General features: G+C 45.0%; 1 protein-coding gene across 2 annotated transcripts in view; it reads left to right on the forward strand.

Moving 5' to 3' along the window:
• FLT1 (fms related receptor tyrosine kinase 1) overlaps positions 1 to 20,592 on the forward strand; it is a 108,583-nt gene that overhangs the window by 80,447 nt on the left and 7,544 nt on the right. For both annotated transcript variants that reach the window (XM_084226226.1, XM_084226225.1), the window contains 12 exons: positions 609 to 715; positions 4,029 to 4,167; positions 9,051 to 9,155; positions 11,669 to 11,782; positions 12,540 to 12,628; positions 14,398 to 14,557; positions 14,975 to 15,072; positions 15,652 to 15,774; positions 16,862 to 16,973; positions 18,561 to 18,660; positions 19,944 to 20,049; positions 20,143 to 20,273. In XM_084226226.1, the coding sequence (XP_084082352.1) occupies positions 609 to 715; positions 4,029 to 4,167; positions 9,051 to 9,155; positions 11,669 to 11,782; positions 12,540 to 12,628; positions 14,398 to 14,557; positions 14,975 to 15,072; positions 15,652 to 15,774; positions 16,862 to 16,973; positions 18,561 to 18,660; positions 19,944 to 20,049; positions 20,143 to 20,273 (1,384 nt within the window). The remainder of the gene's footprint in view (positions 1 to 608; positions 716 to 4,028; positions 4,168 to 9,050; positions 9,156 to 11,668; positions 11,783 to 12,539; positions 12,629 to 14,397; positions 14,558 to 14,974; positions 15,073 to 15,651; positions 15,775 to 16,861; positions 16,974 to 18,560; positions 18,661 to 19,943; positions 20,050 to 20,142; positions 20,274 to 20,592) is intronic.

The raw sequence follows: 20,592 nt of genomic DNA on the forward strand, positions 1-20,592 counted from the left end.
CAGATCAGATTCATCCAAACCACGGCACAAAGAGCTCATGGACTCCTGCTGGCAGCACCATGACTCTCCAAGAGAATCCCCAAGTCACCCCCAGGGATGGTTTTGGTGAGGGCTGGAGGGTTTGCAGCGTGTCTGGGATGGAGGTGCATCCTGCAGGGCTCAGCAGCAGCAGGGAAAAGCTCTCTGAGGAGTGGATAAGGAAAGGACTCAGGTCCTGGCCAGCAAACCCCAAGTAGCATTACTGCAATGTGCCCTGGGTCACACTTGGAGTCACTGGTGCCTACACCAGCACAAACCCTCCCAGGAGCTTCTCCTGAATGTTAACAGCAGCTCTCACACCACAGCACGACCTGTGGGAAAGGCTGAGCGGAGCCATCCCCTCTGTGCAGCCCTGTCCTCTCCTGAGGCTGCAGGAGACCTTATTTTTGGCTTCTGAGCCAGTCCAAACAGAGATTAATACCCCATTGAAAAGAGCTGGTCCTTCCTGGTATTTTATTTTAATGGACAAAAAAAAAAAAAAAAAAAGCAAGGAAAAAACCCCCCAAAACTATGACGTGCGCTTGGTTTGCAGGTCATTCTCTAACATGTTTCCCACTTGATTTTCCCAGGCATATCAGAGAGGTCAAAACTGGAGCTGATAACTCTGACCTGTACCTGTGTGGCTGCGACGCTGTTCTGGCTCCTGCTGACCCTCTTCATTCGCAAGCTGAAGAGGGTAAGAACAGACAGGGGTGCCTGGTGGGATGCCCTGTGGCACCTGCCTCTCCTTGGCAGCTCTTTGCTCATGTCAGAAAATTTTTCCCAGGCTGCTGGGATTGCTGGGTCTACCAAAGACAAAGTCTGTTTCACTTTCACAGCACCAAGTCTGCCAGAGCCCAAGGAGTGTTTGGACAACGCTCTCAGGCACATGGCATGACTCTTGGGACTGTCCTGTGCAAGGCCAGGGATTGAGCTTTGATGATCCTTGTGGGTCCCTTCCAATTCAGAATATCCTATGATTCTATGACTCTTTGACACTGCTCACTCTTTTTCCTGGGAATATCAGGCTGCTGATGGATACTGGAGAACCATGACTTGCAAGCCTGAGTATGAGTAAGCCAGAAAGAAAAGCCTGGGTGGGGACAAGGCTCTGAGGCTCCATTGGGTGCCTGACTCACACCAAAGGCATCCTCATTCCCTTACAAAAACTGTGGGGGTTTGGCATCCTAATGCCTTTGAAGATCTGAGTGAGTGGGAATGACAGATCTTCACAGAAAGTGCTGGGGTCTGGTTTGTACAGCGTCTGGTACAATTACATCACTTCCAAAGTGATATTTTGCTGAAGGAGTTTTGATGGTGCAGCTTCTAGAGCAGATGATCCTGTACCAACATGATAAATTTAACTGCCCCTGTAGCTGACCCTCCTTCTTGTCAAAGGCTGACTGTGATGGTTTGAAACCCCTTTTTGCTGACAGCACCCCTGTCTGCACTGTGCGGTGTGTGCAGGCTCAGCCACGACAGCAAAGTACAAAACACACAAAATACAAAACACACAAAATACAAAACACACAAAATACAGCTCCTCAGTTGGGCAGGAAGATCCCAATGCAGCCTGCAGGAGCAGATGGATCTGAGGGAAGGTACTGGGGCACTGCGAGACACGAGCTGAGGAACGGCTGCGTGCCCCCTCTCCTCACTCCCGCCCACCACCAGCCCAGGATACCCCAGTGCAGCACCACTGGGATCTGCTCACAGCCAGCACAGCTGGGCACGTCCCAGCTGCCAGAGGGATGGTGGCTGAAGGGCCACTGCAGCCTGACAGACCACGTCATCTCAACCTGCATCAAGTGTCTGGGGCTGGGTACTAAGAACTTTAATTGACTGATGGGAAATCAGCACTGGACCTCCAAATCAGGGCAGTATGGCAGCAGCCACTCTGCCTGCATTCCTACTGCTGCAAGCTTTGGTGAGGAGAAATGTGTGGGAGTTTGGGGGAAAAGGAAAGCAGAGGTCAGCTGAAGCTGTGGAGAAACTTCATAGCTGTAAAGGAAATTACAAGGCAAGAGGGACCAGTACTGAATGCTCAGCAGTAATGATGAAGCAAGTTATAACGTGACTGCAAATCTTGGGAAAAAGTCAGCTTTAAGTGTAGCAAGGGGTTGCAGATCTTTTTTATTTCATTTTTTTTATGAGACCAAAACTTGTTAGATGGTTAAAAGATAATAAAAATATCATCAGATAATAAAAATATCATGTAGAACAAGGGACTTTAGCTAAATGACATGCTGAGGCAACTTTCCAGCTAGCGTTAGTCTATGTTTATGGTCTTCTCTGTGTTTCTCTTATAAACCCTTACTCTCAAAGATTTATGACTGGAATTAGCTCTGAATTAAATTTTATATACAAATTATGTTGCCACAACAGAAAAAAAAATATGCTCTCCAAGAGCATTTACTTAAAACCTCTCTGTGATGCACACAGGGACAGATTATATCCTTAACAATTTTTCATCATTGAAAATGTTGCTTCAAATCTCTATTTGTGCCAAAACTTTGATATTGAGTGCATCTGAAGAAAAAACTGTGGGAAACTGCCTGACTTTTCTACTCCCCTATTGCTTTTTCTGGAATGGGTCCACTTCAAAGCTCTCCTAATGTGATGGGTAGGAGCCCTCTGGTTCACACATCTCTGTCTAGAAATGCCCTTTCTGGAGCACCACACAAGTTTCTGTTTCTACTCATATCCCACTTATCCATGTTCTTTCCAGACTTAGTGGATGGTTTGGAGCCAGGCTTTAAGCCTCCTGACTTTTTCCCAAGCATCAGTGCATCCTTCCTGGGACAAAATTTATGGGTTTGGGGCAAATGATAAGCAACTAGAATAGCAGTTGTTAATTACTGTAATTTTAGTCTAGTTGTGTTTGTAACCAAGGCATGCACTGCTGGGAATATCCTTCTCAAAAGACATGCCTAGAAGTGCGGGTATTAGGGACACGTTTCCAAACTGTGGGGGAGGGAAATTGAAAGTATTCGGAGGCAGTTGAAGCAAATAATAGGAAAGAGAATATGTGGTTATATCTGTATGTTTGTAGTACCTGTATGTCTTTGTCCATGTGCTACTTCCACAAGTTTAGGAAAAGCAACACCTTCAGGTTCAGGTCTGCAGATTTCCCATAGTTTCCAATGAATAGCCAGGAAATGATGGCAAACACTCGACCTTTTCCATAGAAAGACAAGTACTCCTGTGTCAAGAAAAGTCCAGTGGATTAGAATGGAAATCTTGATGCTCTTTGAAGGAACATACATTTCAAAATGGATGAACTGCAGGAAACTTTCAGATCAGATTCATCTTTCCTTATATTTCTCATGTGAAGTGGATAATACATTTGCTCAGGAGAAATTAAGCTGGCACATTAATTTGAAATTTTATGTTTTAAACTGTACGTTTGAGTCCAGCTGTTTATAAATTCCTCCAGAGTCAAACGGTTTGAGTAAATTTTTCAGAAATTATGCCAAAGAAATGAAAAATCCTACAAATTTGTCAGCAGTTTGTGGAGTGTACAATGTCCAGTGTCCTGACGACTTGTCTTGCACAATTTCTAACCACATATGACCTATCTTTGTGGGATATATGGAGCAAATAAACACTGGCAGTAGAACTCCATCTGTTGCATGTGGCCACTTCTTGCTTTGCACAATCATCAAGGAAAGTTATTTTTATCAGCAGTGTTTAGTCACTTGCTGAAAGTATTTCTCCTGACTGTGCAGAGGGCCTGTGTCATAACACCATATGTTAATAGAGACCCACATGGATTTCATTGAAGAAACTGGTATGGCCAGATGGGAGGAAAGCTAGAGGAAGGAGTTTCTTTTATATAAAAACTCTTGCAATATATAGAAAAGCCAAAGGGAGCTTAACCAAACCATGCAGTGTGCAGTGAAACATGCAGCCTTGTGAGCAGAATGAACCTGGGGCCCTTGATCCAAACAAGAAGATGCAGACAGATACTCCAATCCTCTTTTTCATTCTGCAATGTCTTTGTTTTCCAGCCTCGTTCCACTGAAATGAAGACCAACCATTACCTGTCAATCATAATGGATCCTGATGAAGTCCCCTTAGATGAGCAGTGTGAACGTCTACCTTATGATGCAAGCAAGTGGGAAATCGCCAGAGAAAGGCTAAAACTAGGTAATATTGGAGTAGCTCATGCAGAGTTTGGATTGATTGAATAAGATGTATCTCTAACTATGGGTAAAGAGCAGCTGGAGGTGTTCTAGGCACCCAGCACAGTGTACTGCCAGGTTTGGTGTGATCTATTCCACACTGAGAGTGCTGATCTGTGAATGAATGAATTACAGCCTTTAGGACTGACTGACCATGTCTACTGGACTTTTCACATGTACATTTGGACTTCATGTAGGAAAGAGAAAATACAACCACAAGATCATTTAGGGTTGGAAAAGACCCTCAAGATGAAGTCCAACCGTGAATAATCTACCTGTTCATTCCAGGAAAAAGCTGTGGAAGACAGTGACAAAGGCTTTACTAAGGTCCAGGTGGACAACAACCATAGCCTTTCCTTCATCTATTAGATTGGACACCTGGCCACAGAAGGAGAATATAGACAAGAATGAGGCACTCTGTATTTTGGAAAATGATTTACTTAAAACGTGACACAAAATGAGCAACCAAAGATTTCCAAATCAAACTGCCAATTTCAATGTTTCTCTCTCTAGTCTTGGGAGCCTGACCTTTGGCATTTACTGTAGTTTTGGTGATTCACTATAAAAATGATGAAGGGTCTGGAAGGGAAGCTGTATGAGGAGCAGCTGAGGTCACTTGGTCTGTTCAGCCTGGAGAAGAGGAGTAGAGAGGAGACGTCACTGCAGCTACAACTTCCTCATGAAAAAGACAGGGGCAGGCACTGATCTCTGCTCTGTGGTACCAGTGACAGACCCTAAGGGAATGGCCTGAAGTTGTGTCAGGCAAGGTTTAGGTTGGATATTAGAAATAGGGTCTTCACCCAGAGGGTGTTTGGGCACTGGCACAGGCTCCCCAGGGACATGGTCACAGCAGCAGCCTGACAGAGCTCAAGAAGCATCTAGACAACACTCACAGGCACCTGGTGTTCTGCTTGAAATTGTGCTGTGCAGGACCAGGATCATCCACAAGGATGATCCCTGTGGGTCCCTTCCAACTCAGGATATTCTATGATTCTATGGTTTTCTTCCCTTTCTTCAACTCGGAAACTTGCGAAAAGGACTGTGCAGAAATGGGTCCTCATAATCCATCCTGCACCCCTTCCCATTTCTCCCTCTCCTTCTTTTTCCAGCACAATCTCCTTGTTTTCCCTGTGCTGCAGTTTTATAAATATTCTGTTATTGCACCATAAAGAGCAAGAATGTGACATGTAAGTCCACACATAAATAAATAAATATCCTCGAAAACTTTAAACCTACAGCCAGCTCCCCAGTAGATGTCCCAGCAAAAGGCATGGGTTTGGGACCATTTGTCATTAAGCCTAATGTGGGGCTGATGAGAAGGGAAGGGGGGAGGAGACCTTATTTTGATGTTGATGAATCCCTCCAGAAACCACACAGATTTTAGCAAGAAGGTCAACATTAAAATGTCAGTGATAAGCTCAGCCTCGTTGCTATAGTGCTGTTTGTTCTTTCAGGCATGCATTACATTTGTCCTACAGCAAGGTTTAGAAAATCCTTGCATTTTAGTTAGGAGCTGTAACAGATTCCTCCTGTCTCCTGGGTATCAGGAACAGAGCTTGGTTAACATGTGCAAAATTAGGATCACACTAAATTTGCCTGCCAGAAGACACAAAGTGGCCAGATGTGGATAAGCACAGCTGAAATACATTGCTCTCAATTTATAATTGTCATACATAATTCTGGGAAGGCTGGAACCTTGTGCTGGAGAGACTTCAGTCTTCAGACAATTTTCTTATAGCAGTGGACCAAGAGCCTGATGTGCAGACAATGTGACCACTGGGAAAGAAACAAACAGAAATGGAATGTAAACACCAAGGAAAAACCCATGCCTTTCAGGGTTAGTGTTTGGAGTCCAGAGGTGACGAACGATGACCAGAGAATGAGTTAAAAGTGGAAGAACTGGTGTAAACAAATAAAGAATGCTGACAACGAATGAGAACCAGATTTGAAGAAGTTGTGTATGTGCAGTATGCTAGATTAGCTCAGTGCAAGTCCTGCTTACATGGCAGTTGGCTCAGTCTTTGAGTAACCTTGGCAGTCTCTGAGGATTAGTGTCTCACAAACACAAAATGTGCTTCTATGGTTTTTAAAAATATTTTTACTTGGAAATGCAACCCCTTCCAACATCTGATGTGACTGTTTTTCTCTTTCCACCTACTTATCTTCCAGGACACATATTTATTATGATTTTTGCAAAGGAGTCTCTCCTCTCAGCCCACATCTCTTTTTGCTGTGTGCTCCTCCAACACGCAGCCCATGGCTGTAATGCAATGCTTATATAACAGGACTCTCCCTTCATCTGTAAGAACTACAGCCATTGCAGAAATTTCATACGGGCATCACTGAAGTCAGGGTAATTAACATTCAGCATAGATTAGTCTCACTGAGAGTGAAATGTCATCTTTTCACTAGGCAGAAAAAGGCTGGTGCCATAAATCACTGTCAGCGCGGCCGGCGATAACGCGCTGTGCTAGCTGAGCTTCTCCCCTCCCGCTTGGGCTTGACCTTCCCGCTCTGGAGAGGTGGCACAGCGCTGATGCTGGGATGCAGGGCCCGGGGCAGTGTGGCAGCTGGCTCCAGAGCATTGTCACAGGCGCTGGTGGCAGTGGGCTCCCCGAGCCCTGCTCCCTCCTGTGCCCTGCAAGCCCACGGCGCTGGCACCGAGCAGAGCGCTTCCCACTGTCCTGCACGTGCGCAGCTGTCCGTGCAATGTAATGGAAAACGTGAAGCCACCCGTGGGGAAAACCCAGATGACTCGAACAGTGGCAAAGAACCTGAGAAATGAGCGCACCTCTGAGCCCCTGCCCTCCCACAGGCATGGGGTGCGGTGCCTGCAAGTGCTTTTGGCTAATGCTCCAGGTCCAGCAACTGACATGCTTGAAGGACTCTGCTAAAACGGGAATGAAAGGAAATTCTCCTGATCCAAAACTCCTTGACTGAGGCTTATGTTCACTTTAATGCGTTCTGAGCGGCCCAGTAAAACCAAGTCAAGTGTGGAAAACTTTAGCAGTGCACTTTGCTTCACTGGTCTGGATCTAAATGCTGCAGCATTACATATCTGAGCACTACCCCAAACATATCCAGCGTGGCTGCTCAAAGGCTATGACAAACTGACTGCTCAGGTTGGGCAACTTAATATTCCTCTGATTAATAATTTTGTAGTCACTTTGTATGTCATCAGACGGGACATTTGCAAGAACAGCCATAGCACAACTGCATCCTAAACTGTGGAATTTTGAGCTACACGATGTAAAGTTAAAGCAGCCCTGTCCTGTGCTACTGTTCAGCACAGTACAAACAGCAGCAGAGCAGCAAGACTGAGTGTTGTTACAGTTTCCCATTGAATCACACCACTGTTTAGAGAAGGAAGTGCTGTTTCCAGTGCTCATTCTCCTTTCTGAAAGGTTAGCAGCTTTGTGCAGCTTTATGAGCCACTGTGTTTTCCAAGTGGTGACTAAGTAAGTTATCACGACGTGGGAAGTGAATTAACAGTGATGGAAACAGATTAAAGCTACGGATTAAACAAAGGTATGGCGGGTTTTATAGGACCTCAAACTGCAGGTTCTTTGTGCAGAAACCACAGACATTTGAAACGTTAAGGACTAAACACATCAATTCACAAAGAAAACTGAGACCTGAGTCGTAATGGTGCTTCCCTTACACACCTGCTGAACCAAGAATCTATATGCAGTAACTGAAAAAAGGCAACAGTAGGTTTTTAGATGCAGACTGAATCTGTATTTCTCTATCAAACACTAAGCCCTTCACAAACCAAGGTCAGCTTGTTGATGCTTTTCAGTCATGTAGATCAAGTTCTTTGTGTTTCTTATTTGCCATAAAAAAATGACAACGCTTTTGTGCATCTAGGGTGGAAATAATTTTCTGGGATTTTTTTTTTTTGGCTTAGCATATTCCACTTCATGTTTCCATTGCTTTTATAACATATGTTATTTGCTTCTACTGACAGACATACTGAGAATTACAGTTTAGATACAATATACACATATAAAAGGCAGTATTGATTTAACCCAGCACAGACAGCTCTTTTTCTCTGCTTGCAAGTATCGGAGTGGGATTCATCTCTCACTCAGATACCAACAAGATAGATGTCCACATGAGAGCTAGTCAGACAGGAAATTGTCCAGTGGAGATGGTCATGCCACATGTGCACATCTGAGAAACAAATGCATGGTACATGTTATCCTTTGCTTTTATGTGAAAAGCTGACTCTTATTTTCTGCTCTTCTCTACACCGCAGATCCTGCTGCCATACTCTTGTTAGCCACTTTGCTACCTGGGTTCTGCTGAAGGTGAAGCACAAAAGCAATCTGAAAATAATTACTTGGAAACAAAACTTATTGCTAGAGTTGATATGTTGACAAGATCTCCCTGACCAAGTCTTGCTGGCCTCTGTAGAAGGGCAGAGGCAGCCAGAGCTGTCCATGTGAACACATTTCAAAGAGGAAGAGGGTCTGTGTCGTTAAGGACACCACAGGCTGCTGCACGGTGCAGTGTGCTCAGGGAAAAGAGGAGCAAAATCTTTCTCTGGCAGAGCTAGACTGAAAATTCAAGTTTGAAGCCAGTGTACCTCCAATGAATGGTTGCTTTCATTTAGTGGCATTTTCACTCCTATCACTTGCTCCCTCTGATGACTCTGTCTTCTAGTTTGACTGCTTACTTTTCAAAAAACCCAATAAACCAAAAAACCTAAACCAGCTATATGTTGGAAATATACCTATGGGATTCATTGGAAAGTACATTTTCCAGTTCATGATCTATGAAACCATTTGCTGACAGGATTCCTGTTTTTTTACCAAGATGTATCTCTCCACTTTATTTTCTTTACAGGAAAGTCTCTTGGACACGGAGCTTTTGGAAAGGTGGTACAAGCATCTGCCTTTGGAATTAGGAAATCGCCAACGTGCAGAATAGTTGCTGTGAAAATGTTGAAAGGTATCTTGCTGCAAAGCTACACTGGGAAAAAATGATGCCTTATATAGTAGTGCATTTTTTATGCAATTCTGCCAAAAGCAAAAGCTTTCCCAATAACTTTTTAAAGCCCCCAAAATGTGTATGAATCAAGTTGCAGGACCACCACAAATGAAATGGCAGAAGTGTGAAATAAGAACTGCATTCTCAGTAAAAAGTCATACCATTATGCTCAACTGACTCTATACCAAATGCTGTAAATGAAATTTAGCTGAAGTATAAGGTATCTACCTTGATGTAAGGACACTTGGATAGAAGCTTTCATATTTTTCTTGGTCATTCATTCCAAGGAATGATCATCTTACTGTTAAAACCAGATGCGTTATGTCTCATTCACATATGCCTGACTTTTGCATCTCATCTAACCTTCTCAATTAGATTTTATAATGATTTTTCTTCATGAAGGCCCTTTTATTAAGCTAAACACAGTTTTAGCTTAATAGTTTTATCAGCTAGTTTTATTGGGCAGTTTAAATCTTGGCGGTGTTGTGCAGCTGTGCCCCCTCTGAACTGGCTGCAGGCTCATCACACGTTGCTTAGGATGCTGACACCCAGGTTGTGCAATGGATTTGCCAGCACTGTTCATACACCAGTGCTCATCTGAAAGCAAAATCATCCCCCAGCCATTCACTGCCACCTTTCTCATTGGAGCAGAAAGGACAAAACCCCCCTGTTAATTTGAAGAGGGCACTTGGGATGTTAGCAAGCAGAATTTTATTCAGTCATAGCCTGCAGCAGCTGCGACTGAATTCCCTAACCCAGAGTCCTGGTGGCATCCCTCCCATGCATTTGGCTTTCTCTTCTTTATGTGTGTAAGGATCAGAGCAGACTTTATTGCCCCCAGAGTTTATGCTGCATCACTTATCTGTCTCAATCCCTGAATCCTTTCTGGTGTTGTTTCTCTGCCAGGACACTTCCCCTATTCTGCCAGTATGGCTTGGAATCCCAATGCTCTCCATTGACTCTGTTTGGGAATAGTTTGAATGAATCCCTCTTAGCCAGTGGCTCCCAGCTTCACATATGCTTACTTGTCATTTATCAGGAGATGTCTACATGTAAATTCCAGCCCTTTGAGTGGACTGCTGGGTTCAGGATTTCTCTATGCACATCAGCAGGCTTCTTGTGCCAGCCAGCACCACCAAGGAGCAGTGGGTGCTCCTGGAATGGATGGGAGCAGAGGGCAGCTACAAGAAGTCTTCCTGGTGGGAATCACATGTGCATGTGCAGAGCAGATGCTTGTATCTGAGTTAGTCACTCAAATGCCCTTCACTGGTGAGAGACAACAGCTCACCCCATCCTAAGGCAGATTCCTTAGGATGGAATGGATATTCCTCCTGCATACGGGGAGCTGAGTCCTTGTTCAGCTCTGCTGACAATGAAGAGATCCAGAACCTCTGTAGGTATCTTTAAAATCTCACCTAAAGCACAGGGAGATCTGCCTCATTCCTTGTGTCCTCACTAGATTATCCAGCAGCTCTGCAGTCATTCATTCAGCGTTATCCTCACAGAATTCCCATGTGGTGGAGGAGAGGCGTCACCACCCATACAAGCACATAGTGGATCATCAAGTAGAAGATAAATTTTGTCTGGGACACTACAAAAAACTGTTTCCATTCAGATGTTGAAGCCAAGCCCTTTAAGACTCAGCTCGAGGGTTTTTTCCACAGGACTGTTCTTCTTGCTCTTGGTGTCACTAAGCTGAAAAATTCCTTTTGGGCCTACACAAAGCAATATTGTATTTTCTTGTTTTCTTAACACAATCAAGTCCTGCAGGAAAAAAAATTTGCTCAAGGGGAATGAGAAGTTTCACTCAACACTAAATAGAATGTTTTGGATCTATTTGAGGGACTTCTTAAGTCATTCCTATCATTATTGACCATGACTGGTAAGGGTGAGATGCGGTCACTTCACTTTAACCAGTAAATATTTACTTCCCTGGTCTATCTCCGGGCTTCCTACATAATGAACAGAACCAGGTAGGCATCACCCAGGGGTAGTTCATCTTTCCCTTATACAGATGGCTAAACTTGACAGCTACATAAGCTTCTGAAATACTTTGCTCTTGACACTGACCCCTTAAAACATTGATTAGTTCATGCTAATATATAACCCTCAGATAGCTGAAGTCAGATCAGATGGAGCCAATTCTAGATAGAATTAATTATCATATTGAAATCCCTTTTAATTTTTTCTTTCAATTTTTTGGCTGAAACATCAGAACTATTCATGTAAAAAAAAAATACTCCCAGTTCTAAATAGGATAGAGTCTACTGGGAGGAAGTTGAGTGCCTGACTCTTTTAATGGGTTTAATTGCAACCAAGAGGATGCTGAGCAGGGAGGAATAGAGAGAGAACATCAATACAAGAAGTACATCCAGTAACAGAGATTATTTCAATGGAAAGTAACAAGAAGTGGTAAAGCTCAGCAGGACCAGTACTTTGCCTTTTCACATTGACTTTTTATTTTGTATTTACAGAAGGGGCCACAGCAAGTGAGTACAAAGCACTGATGACAGAGCTGAAAATCCTAATCCATATTGGTCATCATCTCAACATTGTGAATTTGTTGGGAGCTTGCACAAAAAATGGAGGTAAAAAAATCTGCACTGCTCTGAAAATGGGTTTGGATTATCTCCCAATAACAGCCAGTGACCCACGCTGTTTTTCATGCAGAGGTCAAGTTAGTAACTTTTATATTTGAGCTCATCCTGTAGTTGGTGAAAAAAGGAGGAAAAGAAAAAGAGATTTTCAGTCACTTAATGAAGTGATTAAACATTTCCTCTCTTTTAACTCTCTTTTAGTATTAATATGTGAAGTGTGAATTTAGGAATATGCCACTTGCCGTCCTTTATCTCACCCACTCCACTGCTCAAACTCAAGTTAAACATGAGGCTGGGAACAAGGGATATCAGCTGCTGGCCCTGAACTATGAATCACAATGCAGCTGTTGGAAAATCCTCCATGATACCACACTAAGAAAATCAAAAGACCAGTATGGGAGACTGTTTGCTTTAGATATGTCACCTATTTTAGCTCATTGAGTGTGTGTGGGCTGTGGGACTCCAGTCTGAACTGCCCAAAGAGGAAACAGAGTGTCCCTCAGGACCCAGACTCAAGACCCAGCTTTCCAAAATTAGGCCCTGCCCTAATTTCCAGAAGTAGTATTGTTTTGATTATGTCCAGAGTTCTTCAAGCAGCCTTCTAGTTCTTAGGACGTGTTGCCAGTTACTCTGGACTCAAGTTGTAATTACGGGCGAGAAAGATTCTTTCTCAGAACTGATGCCACCTTTTATTGCTTTATGGTGCTCAAAATGTTCGGTGTTTTTTTCTTTTAATTTAATTGCCCAGGGCCTCTGATGGTGATTGTTGAGTACTGCAAGTATGGGAATTTATCAAACTACCTGAAGAGCAAAAGGAATCTTTTCTGCCCTTACAAGGTGAGGAGGCAGATGGTCCTGGTAGGGTTTGTCTTGCCTGACATAAGTGCTGGTAATGAGGATGTCAGCTCTCTGAGCTGGTCTCCTCAGACTCTCTGTACCAAAGCAGAGAAATTAGTTTTGGGTTCACCTGACCTATACTAATATTTGGTGCGGGATGTGTTGTGCCAAGAAAGGATTCACCTCTCCCTCCCTGACTGTGCAAGGAGACTGCTGTGACCAATTTGGCTGGAGCCATCTACAGCGAGGGGAAGTGGATCCTATCCAAAGTGTCCCCACACGCTCTTGCCCTGCTTTTGATGAACCCATTCCTGGTGAGCTTGAGGTCAGCAAAGCCAAAGGAAGTGGTTTTGCCCACTTATTTCAGTACTGCTGGGAGCACAAACAAGATAATACCAATGAAATCTCATGTCCCAAGACACCCTATATTCAGAGATTTATAAGTAATCTTATTATTGTGCGAGGAGATGAGCTATCAAGAGGAAAAGAGATTAGAGTCTTGTCCTCACATCCCACATCCTTCTGAATCAAATCCATTACATGTTTCTTATTACAAACCTAAATCCAAATGTCCCAGAAAATTCAAACAGTTCCAGAAAAAATCCTTCAAATGATCCAGGGCTCTTACATGATACTTAGGAGCCTGGATACAGAACAGCAGGTCTCAAAACCTCTGCTCAGCTGGGTCAAAAGCTTGTCAGCATCTCAGGGATTTTTTTTGGGAGGGCTCTGTGGGAGAGCCCACTCGAGAGGACATCCCCCTCTGAAAGGCTTTTGCCGAGTCTCTGCTCCCAAGGCTGCCCATGCTGCACTCCACGTGAGCCACAGCAACTGGCTGCTCCTACACGTGGCTGGTGGAGTGGGATGCTCAGCAGGGAGCACGGCTGGGCAGGGTCCATGCTGAGTGGAGTCATTCCCATACCCCCTTCCCACACCCAGTGCTCCAGCACCCTAGGGAAGGTTGCCTGGGCAGGAAGGAGGTGGAAGTTTGGCTCTGCACCAGCATGCACAGGGAATAGAGATGGTTGCAGGACAAGAGGAAAAGTAAGAGGGGGCAAGAGTAAGGCAGGCAGCCAGGCTGCTCTACAGGCAGCAGTGAGAGGGCTTCTTCCAACCATGTCCCATTAAACCATCACAAGATTGGCCATAGGAAGAAAGCATTGGATTAAGGCATTGAAGAGAGGCAGTCACTTCCAACAGCAGCTCTCTTTCAAACACCACGTGCCTTTGCTTCTCATGGAAAGGGCTTAAAAGCCCGCACCAAACCCTGTGCAGGGACACTGAGACATGTCTTAAGCAGGTTGCGACCAAAAGTTGATGTTTGAGAGGTCTGGGATACCTCCATTGTGGGCACCACCTTCCCAACCTACTTTGTGCTCCTTCTCTGTCTGCTGGGGAGAAATGTGCCCTTGCAGATGTCTCATTTCTGGCTGAGATGAGGCACAGCCCAGCAGACAGGTCCATCCATACAGCCTGCAAATCCTCACTGTGCCAGAGACAGCCCATTGCCCTGGTTACCCTAAAATCATGCACTGGTGCTCCCAAGCCACCAAATTTCTGCCCTCTGGGGATGATGACGTTGGTGGAGCACAGCTCTGCCACCAGCCCCTGCCCACCACAGTGGCACTGGACACCCCCACCTGTGAGAGATGTGACCACCCATGGCAGAGACCACCAGCCTGGCAGAAAGGCATCAGCAGTCTGCCTTGGCTCCTGCCCACCCCTCCACTGCTCTGATGCAGCACCTCTTCTCCTCCTTTTGTTTGAAGGACTCCTCTCTGCAGGGAGAGCCAATGAAAGAGAAAAAGGATATTGAGCCAGTGGAAAGCAAAAAACAAAGGCTGGCCAGTGTCACCAGCAGGGAGAGCTTCGCCAGCTCTGGGTTCCAGGAAGATAAAAGTCTGACTGATGTGGAGGAGGACGAGGAGGGTAGGTATTAATTCCTTCCTGTCCCTACATGGACTGTGATATTTTTACAACATACTGTGAATCCCTGAAATTTTTTTCCTCATTTATCACCCTAATAAACATCCGTGGGAGATGCTCAGAGGGTCATGTCCAGAGGGTAGAAGATTTAAAAAAAAGATTATTTCCAGGGTTACAAAATCTGACAGGAAAATGTGTGATTGTTTGTTCTTACTGCTCCTTATCTTTGGGGAAAACACAGCAGTGTCCAAAGCATGGGGTGTACTGCAAGGACTATTTTTGTTTCCAATGACAGTGGGTTGACCTTCAAATACCCCTCCATAAAGACTGAATTTATGGCAATAATGGGGTCTGTAAGAAAGGGGGAAAAGAGAGCCTGTGAGCTCTCTTCGTAACAAACCCTGCTTGCCACCTCTGCAGGTGCTGATGACCTGTACAAGTTGCCCCTCACTATGGAGGACCTGATCTCTTACAGCTTTCAGGTGGCCAGAGGCATGGAGTTCCTCTCCTCCAGAAAGGTGAGTTTTGCACTGGGGGTTTTTCACTGCAGAAGGACAGGATTCAGAGGTGAAATCATGTCTACATTGTAGTGACACCTTCCTTGGGAGAGGTCCCAAAGGAAGAGCCGTTTTCCTCTTGGCATTATAAATATAACTGTGTTTATCCAAGGATCCATAGTCCATAAACACAGGATCATGACTGAAGGCAGTGGGTCAAGCTCATTCATTTGGGCAAGATCTTTTGGGTGTGGTAGGTTTTTTCTTAATTTCAACATATATCACGGAGCTCCAAATGATTCAGCTCTTTCCCTGCAAATGTCAAAGGGCTTACAAATTTGTCACTTTCTGGACTTCATAAGTTTTTTCAAAAAATAATTACTGCTGTTTACAGTAACTTCATGTAAACTACAGAAAAAAGTATTATTATTATCATCATCATCATCATCATCATTATCATTATCATTGTAGTAGTAATAATAATAATAATAATAATAATAATAATAATAATAATAATAATATTTAAAGGCTATGGGAGACAGGAAATTTGTGGGCAGGAATAAGGAAATGAAGTTTGATTGTGAAACTGTTTTATTATAGTGCATTCATCGTGACCTGGCAGCCAGAAACATCCTTTTATCTGAGAACAATGTTGTGAAGATCTGTGATTTTGGCCTTGCAAGAGATATTTATAAGAATCCTGATTATGTGAGAAAAGGAGATGTAAGTCAAGATGCTGTTTATTTACCCAAATGTTTATAACATGTCATTTCAAACTGTCCACCAAAACGTTCTGTAGACGTTCACATTCCCGAATTTAAGAGCTCAAAAGCTGTCATGGTTTTTGTGTGAAGACGAGCTGTCCAGATGTCTTGTGGGTCTGGGAAGCATTTCAATCCTCAGGCACAAGGCTTAGACATGCTAACTGCTTCACAGCTTTGTCCTGTTAATACTTTGGTTTTTCAGACATTTCTTGGCTGATTCACCATAACCCCCTTACTCCATAAGTGTCCTCCAAGGAAAACAGTCCCTCCAAAAGAAGCTGTGCACCCCCCAGTGCTTCTGGCGCCCCGAGCAGCTGAGCAGGACTTGTTTCCTCCAGCACCTGCTTGTTGTTTTTTTGCCCCCACTGCAGAGAGCAGGCAGTGACTGCCCTGCCAGCCCTGCCGTGAAGGGCTGGGCCAGCAAACTGTGCTTGCACCCACCCATGCCGTGGGAATTTGGTGTGGGAATTGCAGTCATGCAGAGAGTCCCCTTCTGGAGGTCTCACCTATCTGCCAGCTATTCTCACATCTGTAAACAGCTTCCAGGGTTTACAGCATTGCAAAGTATCTGGGAAATGTTCACATGGCTTTGGTACTGCTCAGGAGACCCTAACAAGCTGTGCTGAGGGGGCTTCGAGGGTTGCTGGTGTGCTCCTGCAACTCTGGCTCTGTAATTTCTCCCAAAATATCTCCAGCATCGTTACAGAACGGTTGGTGCTTGGATGCCGTGCTTTCTGCCCTATCTCTGTGATGCTGGCAAGAGACCTCTGCTCCTGCACACTCCCACATCCCTGTAAAGAAAGGCCTGGTCGCAGGTTTCCAATGTCTGGCATTTTGTGCCACATGTTTTTTAAAAACAGCCTTTTACTCCAACAATTTGTTAAGCGTATGAATGAGTGTGGGTTTATCTTGACTGCCTGTAAGGAAATCCCACAGGTTCCTGCCTGAATGGTAATTATTTACATAACAATATATAGTTGATTCATCTATGATTAAAATCTTTCAGGCTTTGAAAATAATAGTCAGATTTGTCCCTTTTACTCCAGGCTCGACTTCCTCTCAAGTGGATGGCTCCTGAATCCATATTTGATAAAATCTACAATACAAAAAGCGACGTGTGGTCCTTCGGGGTCTTGCTGTGGGAGATATTTTCCTTGGGTATGTTAACACTGCACCCCAGGAGCTTGACAGGAGTGGGGACTGCAGCTCGGGGAAAACATCCATTACCTTCAATGATCTTTTGGCAGGTGTTCCAGAACGACCTAGATCAGAAGTAGAGGGATTATCATGCCCCTGTGAACTAGAAATGTTGGTGCTTTTAAGAGTGCTGAAAGCTCATTTGCCAAGCTGAAAGCCTTAAAGGACAGCACAGCTGTCTGAGAACTTTACCAGCTACTTCTGCCATGGGCAAAACCTGGCACTAAGCTTCCCACTTTTCCCTGTACAAAACCTTGGCAGAGTACACAGGGCAGCACAGCCAGAGCAGTCACAGTGCTTTGTCTGACTGATGGCACCAGCCAGGAAAATCAGGCAATTTTTAAAGCATTTTAATTGAATGTGGAACCCCGTGGGATAACACAGAGCCGTGATTCTGGGTCACCAGCTGCCCAAGACCAAGGCACAACCTCCTGTGCCACAGACAGCATTCAAGACACTGAGTGCCATGAGCTGAGTGCTCTTTCAAAAGCTTCTTACTCCCCTTGTGGGAGCAAGGGAGCCAAACCCACAGTTTGCATGTCTCAGATCCTGTCACCCCCATTTCCAGCCCAAGACCAGGAGGTCCCCCCAGCCCAGGAGGGATCCAGCACCCCTCACCCAGGCTACTGGACACAGCAGGCAAAAAGCCTCTGCACTGATGCCGCAGGATGAACTAGAGCATGCAATCTGAAATTAAAACCCAGTGAAGCCTTTTTTTTTTCCTTTCTTTCATGTGGAAAAGGCAGGATACAAGATGTACACTGAGTGGGAACAACAATGACTGTCAGAATAGAAGAATCTTAATTGAGTTCAACACAGAGGCTGACAAAAGAGGCGAACAGCAGAGGAAACAATACTATACAATTCTCAGGACAATCAATCATTTATTAGTTTAAATACATGTTGTTGGTCAGCCTGCCAACTCTTGTGATTTTATGGTCAGCCTCATAATACCTGCTATTTTTTTCTTAAAGCCCCAGCTCCTTGAACCTGGTGACTCTCTGACTCTATGGAAGGTCCCTTTTTTTTCCCTTTCATTTTCCCTTTTCCTGATTTTTTTTTTTTTTTTTTTTTTTTTTTTTGTCTACAGAAAAAAAAAAATACCAACAATACAATCAGGCTGCATCTGAAAACACAGAAAATAGAAAAACAATGCAAATGTACTGTGACCTCATTTAAAACAATTATTTCAATTTTTTCAAGGTGATTTGGGGCATTTAATATTGTGTTCACTGGAATTTGGAGTAGTCCAAATTGGCTTTTCAAGGGATAGTGTTCAAATCAAACTCTTGCAATTTTTCTATTCAGGCCAGGAAACCACCACCCATAGCAGTGGTCTTGATCTTGCCCCCCCATCCAAAGACTGGGGCTTGGAGCACAACCAGCAGTAATTCCCTGCCTGTGGCAGCCAGCAGGGCCAGACCCTGACCCCCATGTCCGTAACCTGATGATGCACACTCCAAGGGAGAGTTTGAGGGAGATGCACAGGGCCACAGCGAGGTCACAGGTACTCAGGGCATGTATCTATTCTCCCAATGTCACTTCCAGGTGCCTCTCCTTACCCCGGAGTCCAAATAGATGAGGATTTCTGCAGCAGGCTGAAGGAAGGCACAAGAATGCGAGCGCCAGAGCAAGCGACCGAGGAGATGTAAGTTTTTTGCCTTGGGTACCAGTGCCCTCCTGGGCTGCCCTGCAGATGATGTTCCAGCCTCTAAAAGTACCCTGTGCCAGCCTAAGGAAAAACAACCCAATCCTCCATCAGTATCTTCTTGTGCACCCCCCTCCTGGCCCCTGCCTCTCCCAGAGGGTAGGGGGCAACAAGGACCTGAACCTAGTGCACCACCAGGGCTGTGCTCTCAGGGAAGCTGAGCAAGGAGGAGGAGTAGGAGGAGGAGGAAGGCCATTCCTTGCTAGGTTTAATATTTACCGACATGCATGGAGATAAGTGCTGGAGGAATGTGACATTATTAACATCATCTTGACTTAGGAAGTGACAGTGGAGGCTTCCTTGCAGTCACTCGGGTAAAGAGGGTCCACCCTTTCCTGTACACGGTGTCTGATGGCAGAGGAAGGTGACGGGGACTCGCAGCCGCCCCGCCCGGGTTGTCTGAGTCCTTACTGCCATGTCAGCCATCACTCCCTTCTCCCCTGCCTTCAGGTGCAGCCTCAAGCTGCTACTGCATGGCCAACACCTTTCTGGAGACCAAGGTGGGTCAGGACAGAGAGCACCTCGCCTGGGGAGGCCCATGCAGCACACTGAACATTCACCCCGTGACACAAATCATTGAGGACCATGAACATGTCCAGGGTATTTTACCTCTGGAGGCAAACTCGACTACGTGTGGGTGTCTTGGTGCCTTCCTGAGTGCTATGTCATGACTCTAAATAGCAACACTCACCAAAAAATAGTTCTAGCAGAAGAAAAGGATGCAAGCCAGCCATGCCTATCTGGGAGTATTGCCCATTGACTAATTTTATTATCCTAGTGACAGTAGATAAGAGCTTTTTTTTTGTCTCTTCCACATATTTTATTGCAGGAAGGAAAGCTCGGCTCAACCAATACAAGGAAGTGACACATCCATATAAGTCATCTTAGGATGCCTTTAGGATACTTTAACCTAAACATTGCCAGTTAATAGATGTTTAATACAAAGGTTTAATGCTTAATTAGGAATGAAAAAAAGGAAGTATGACTGGTTGGCTGAATTATCCTTTTGATGTGGCCTTCTGGGGTGTTGCACGAAGGTTTTCTGTTTTCGTGGAAAGTTTACTGCCTCAATGGCGTTAGAGAGAATCTTTGTAAAACCAAGCAGGTTGAGGAGTTACCTCCCTCTGTCTGTCTATCGATGACAAGATCTCAAAGACTGCGCTGCCTTGGGTCAAACGGAGCTGTAACCCCACCATGTGCTCACTTTGCTGTTGTCCTCACAGCTATCAAATCATGCTGGACTGCTGGCAGAGCAATCCCAACGACAGGCCACGGTTCTCCGAGCTGGTGAAAAAGCTGGGTGACCTGCTGCAAGCGAATGTCCAGCAGGTATTAATGTCACAACTGCATGCTGTCACCGAGGCAGGAGCAACTGCCCACATGGACCCACGAATAAGGCTTTTATTTCTTGTTTTCATTTAGGAAGGTAAAGACTACATACCCCTCAGCACAATATTTACAACAGAAAATGGGTCTCCTCCTGCATCTGATCCTTTGTGCAATGAAAATTTTCCTGTTACAAGCTCAAGTTGTGGAAGCACTGAAAATGTCAGGTGAGATAAGCAAGAATAAGACTGCGTTAGTTTGTTGGAGGTGGTAGCTCGTTGCATAGCCCAGTTTGGACCTGGGTGGGAGAAAACACTCAGACACAGCCCACAGGTGGCCTGAGTGTCCCACCAGTTGCTGAATCACCCACTGCTGTGGCTCTTTGGAGTGCCCCTGCCCAGGGGGCCCTGCAGGTCACAGGGCTCAGGCACTGTGAGAGCACGGCTGTGCATACCCCGGGACTGGGGAGTGAGGTTTGGGTGGGGGCTGGTTAACAAGTCCCTTTTGTATGACCTACCTCGAAGATAGCTCGGAACTGCCTAAAGA

The sequence above is a fragment of the Fringilla coelebs genome (genome assembly GCF_963513975.1).
Source record: "Fringilla coelebs genome assembly, chromosome: 2".
Classification (NCBI taxonomy): Eukaryota; Metazoa; Chordata; class Aves; order Passeriformes; family Fringillidae; genus Fringilla; species Fringilla coelebs.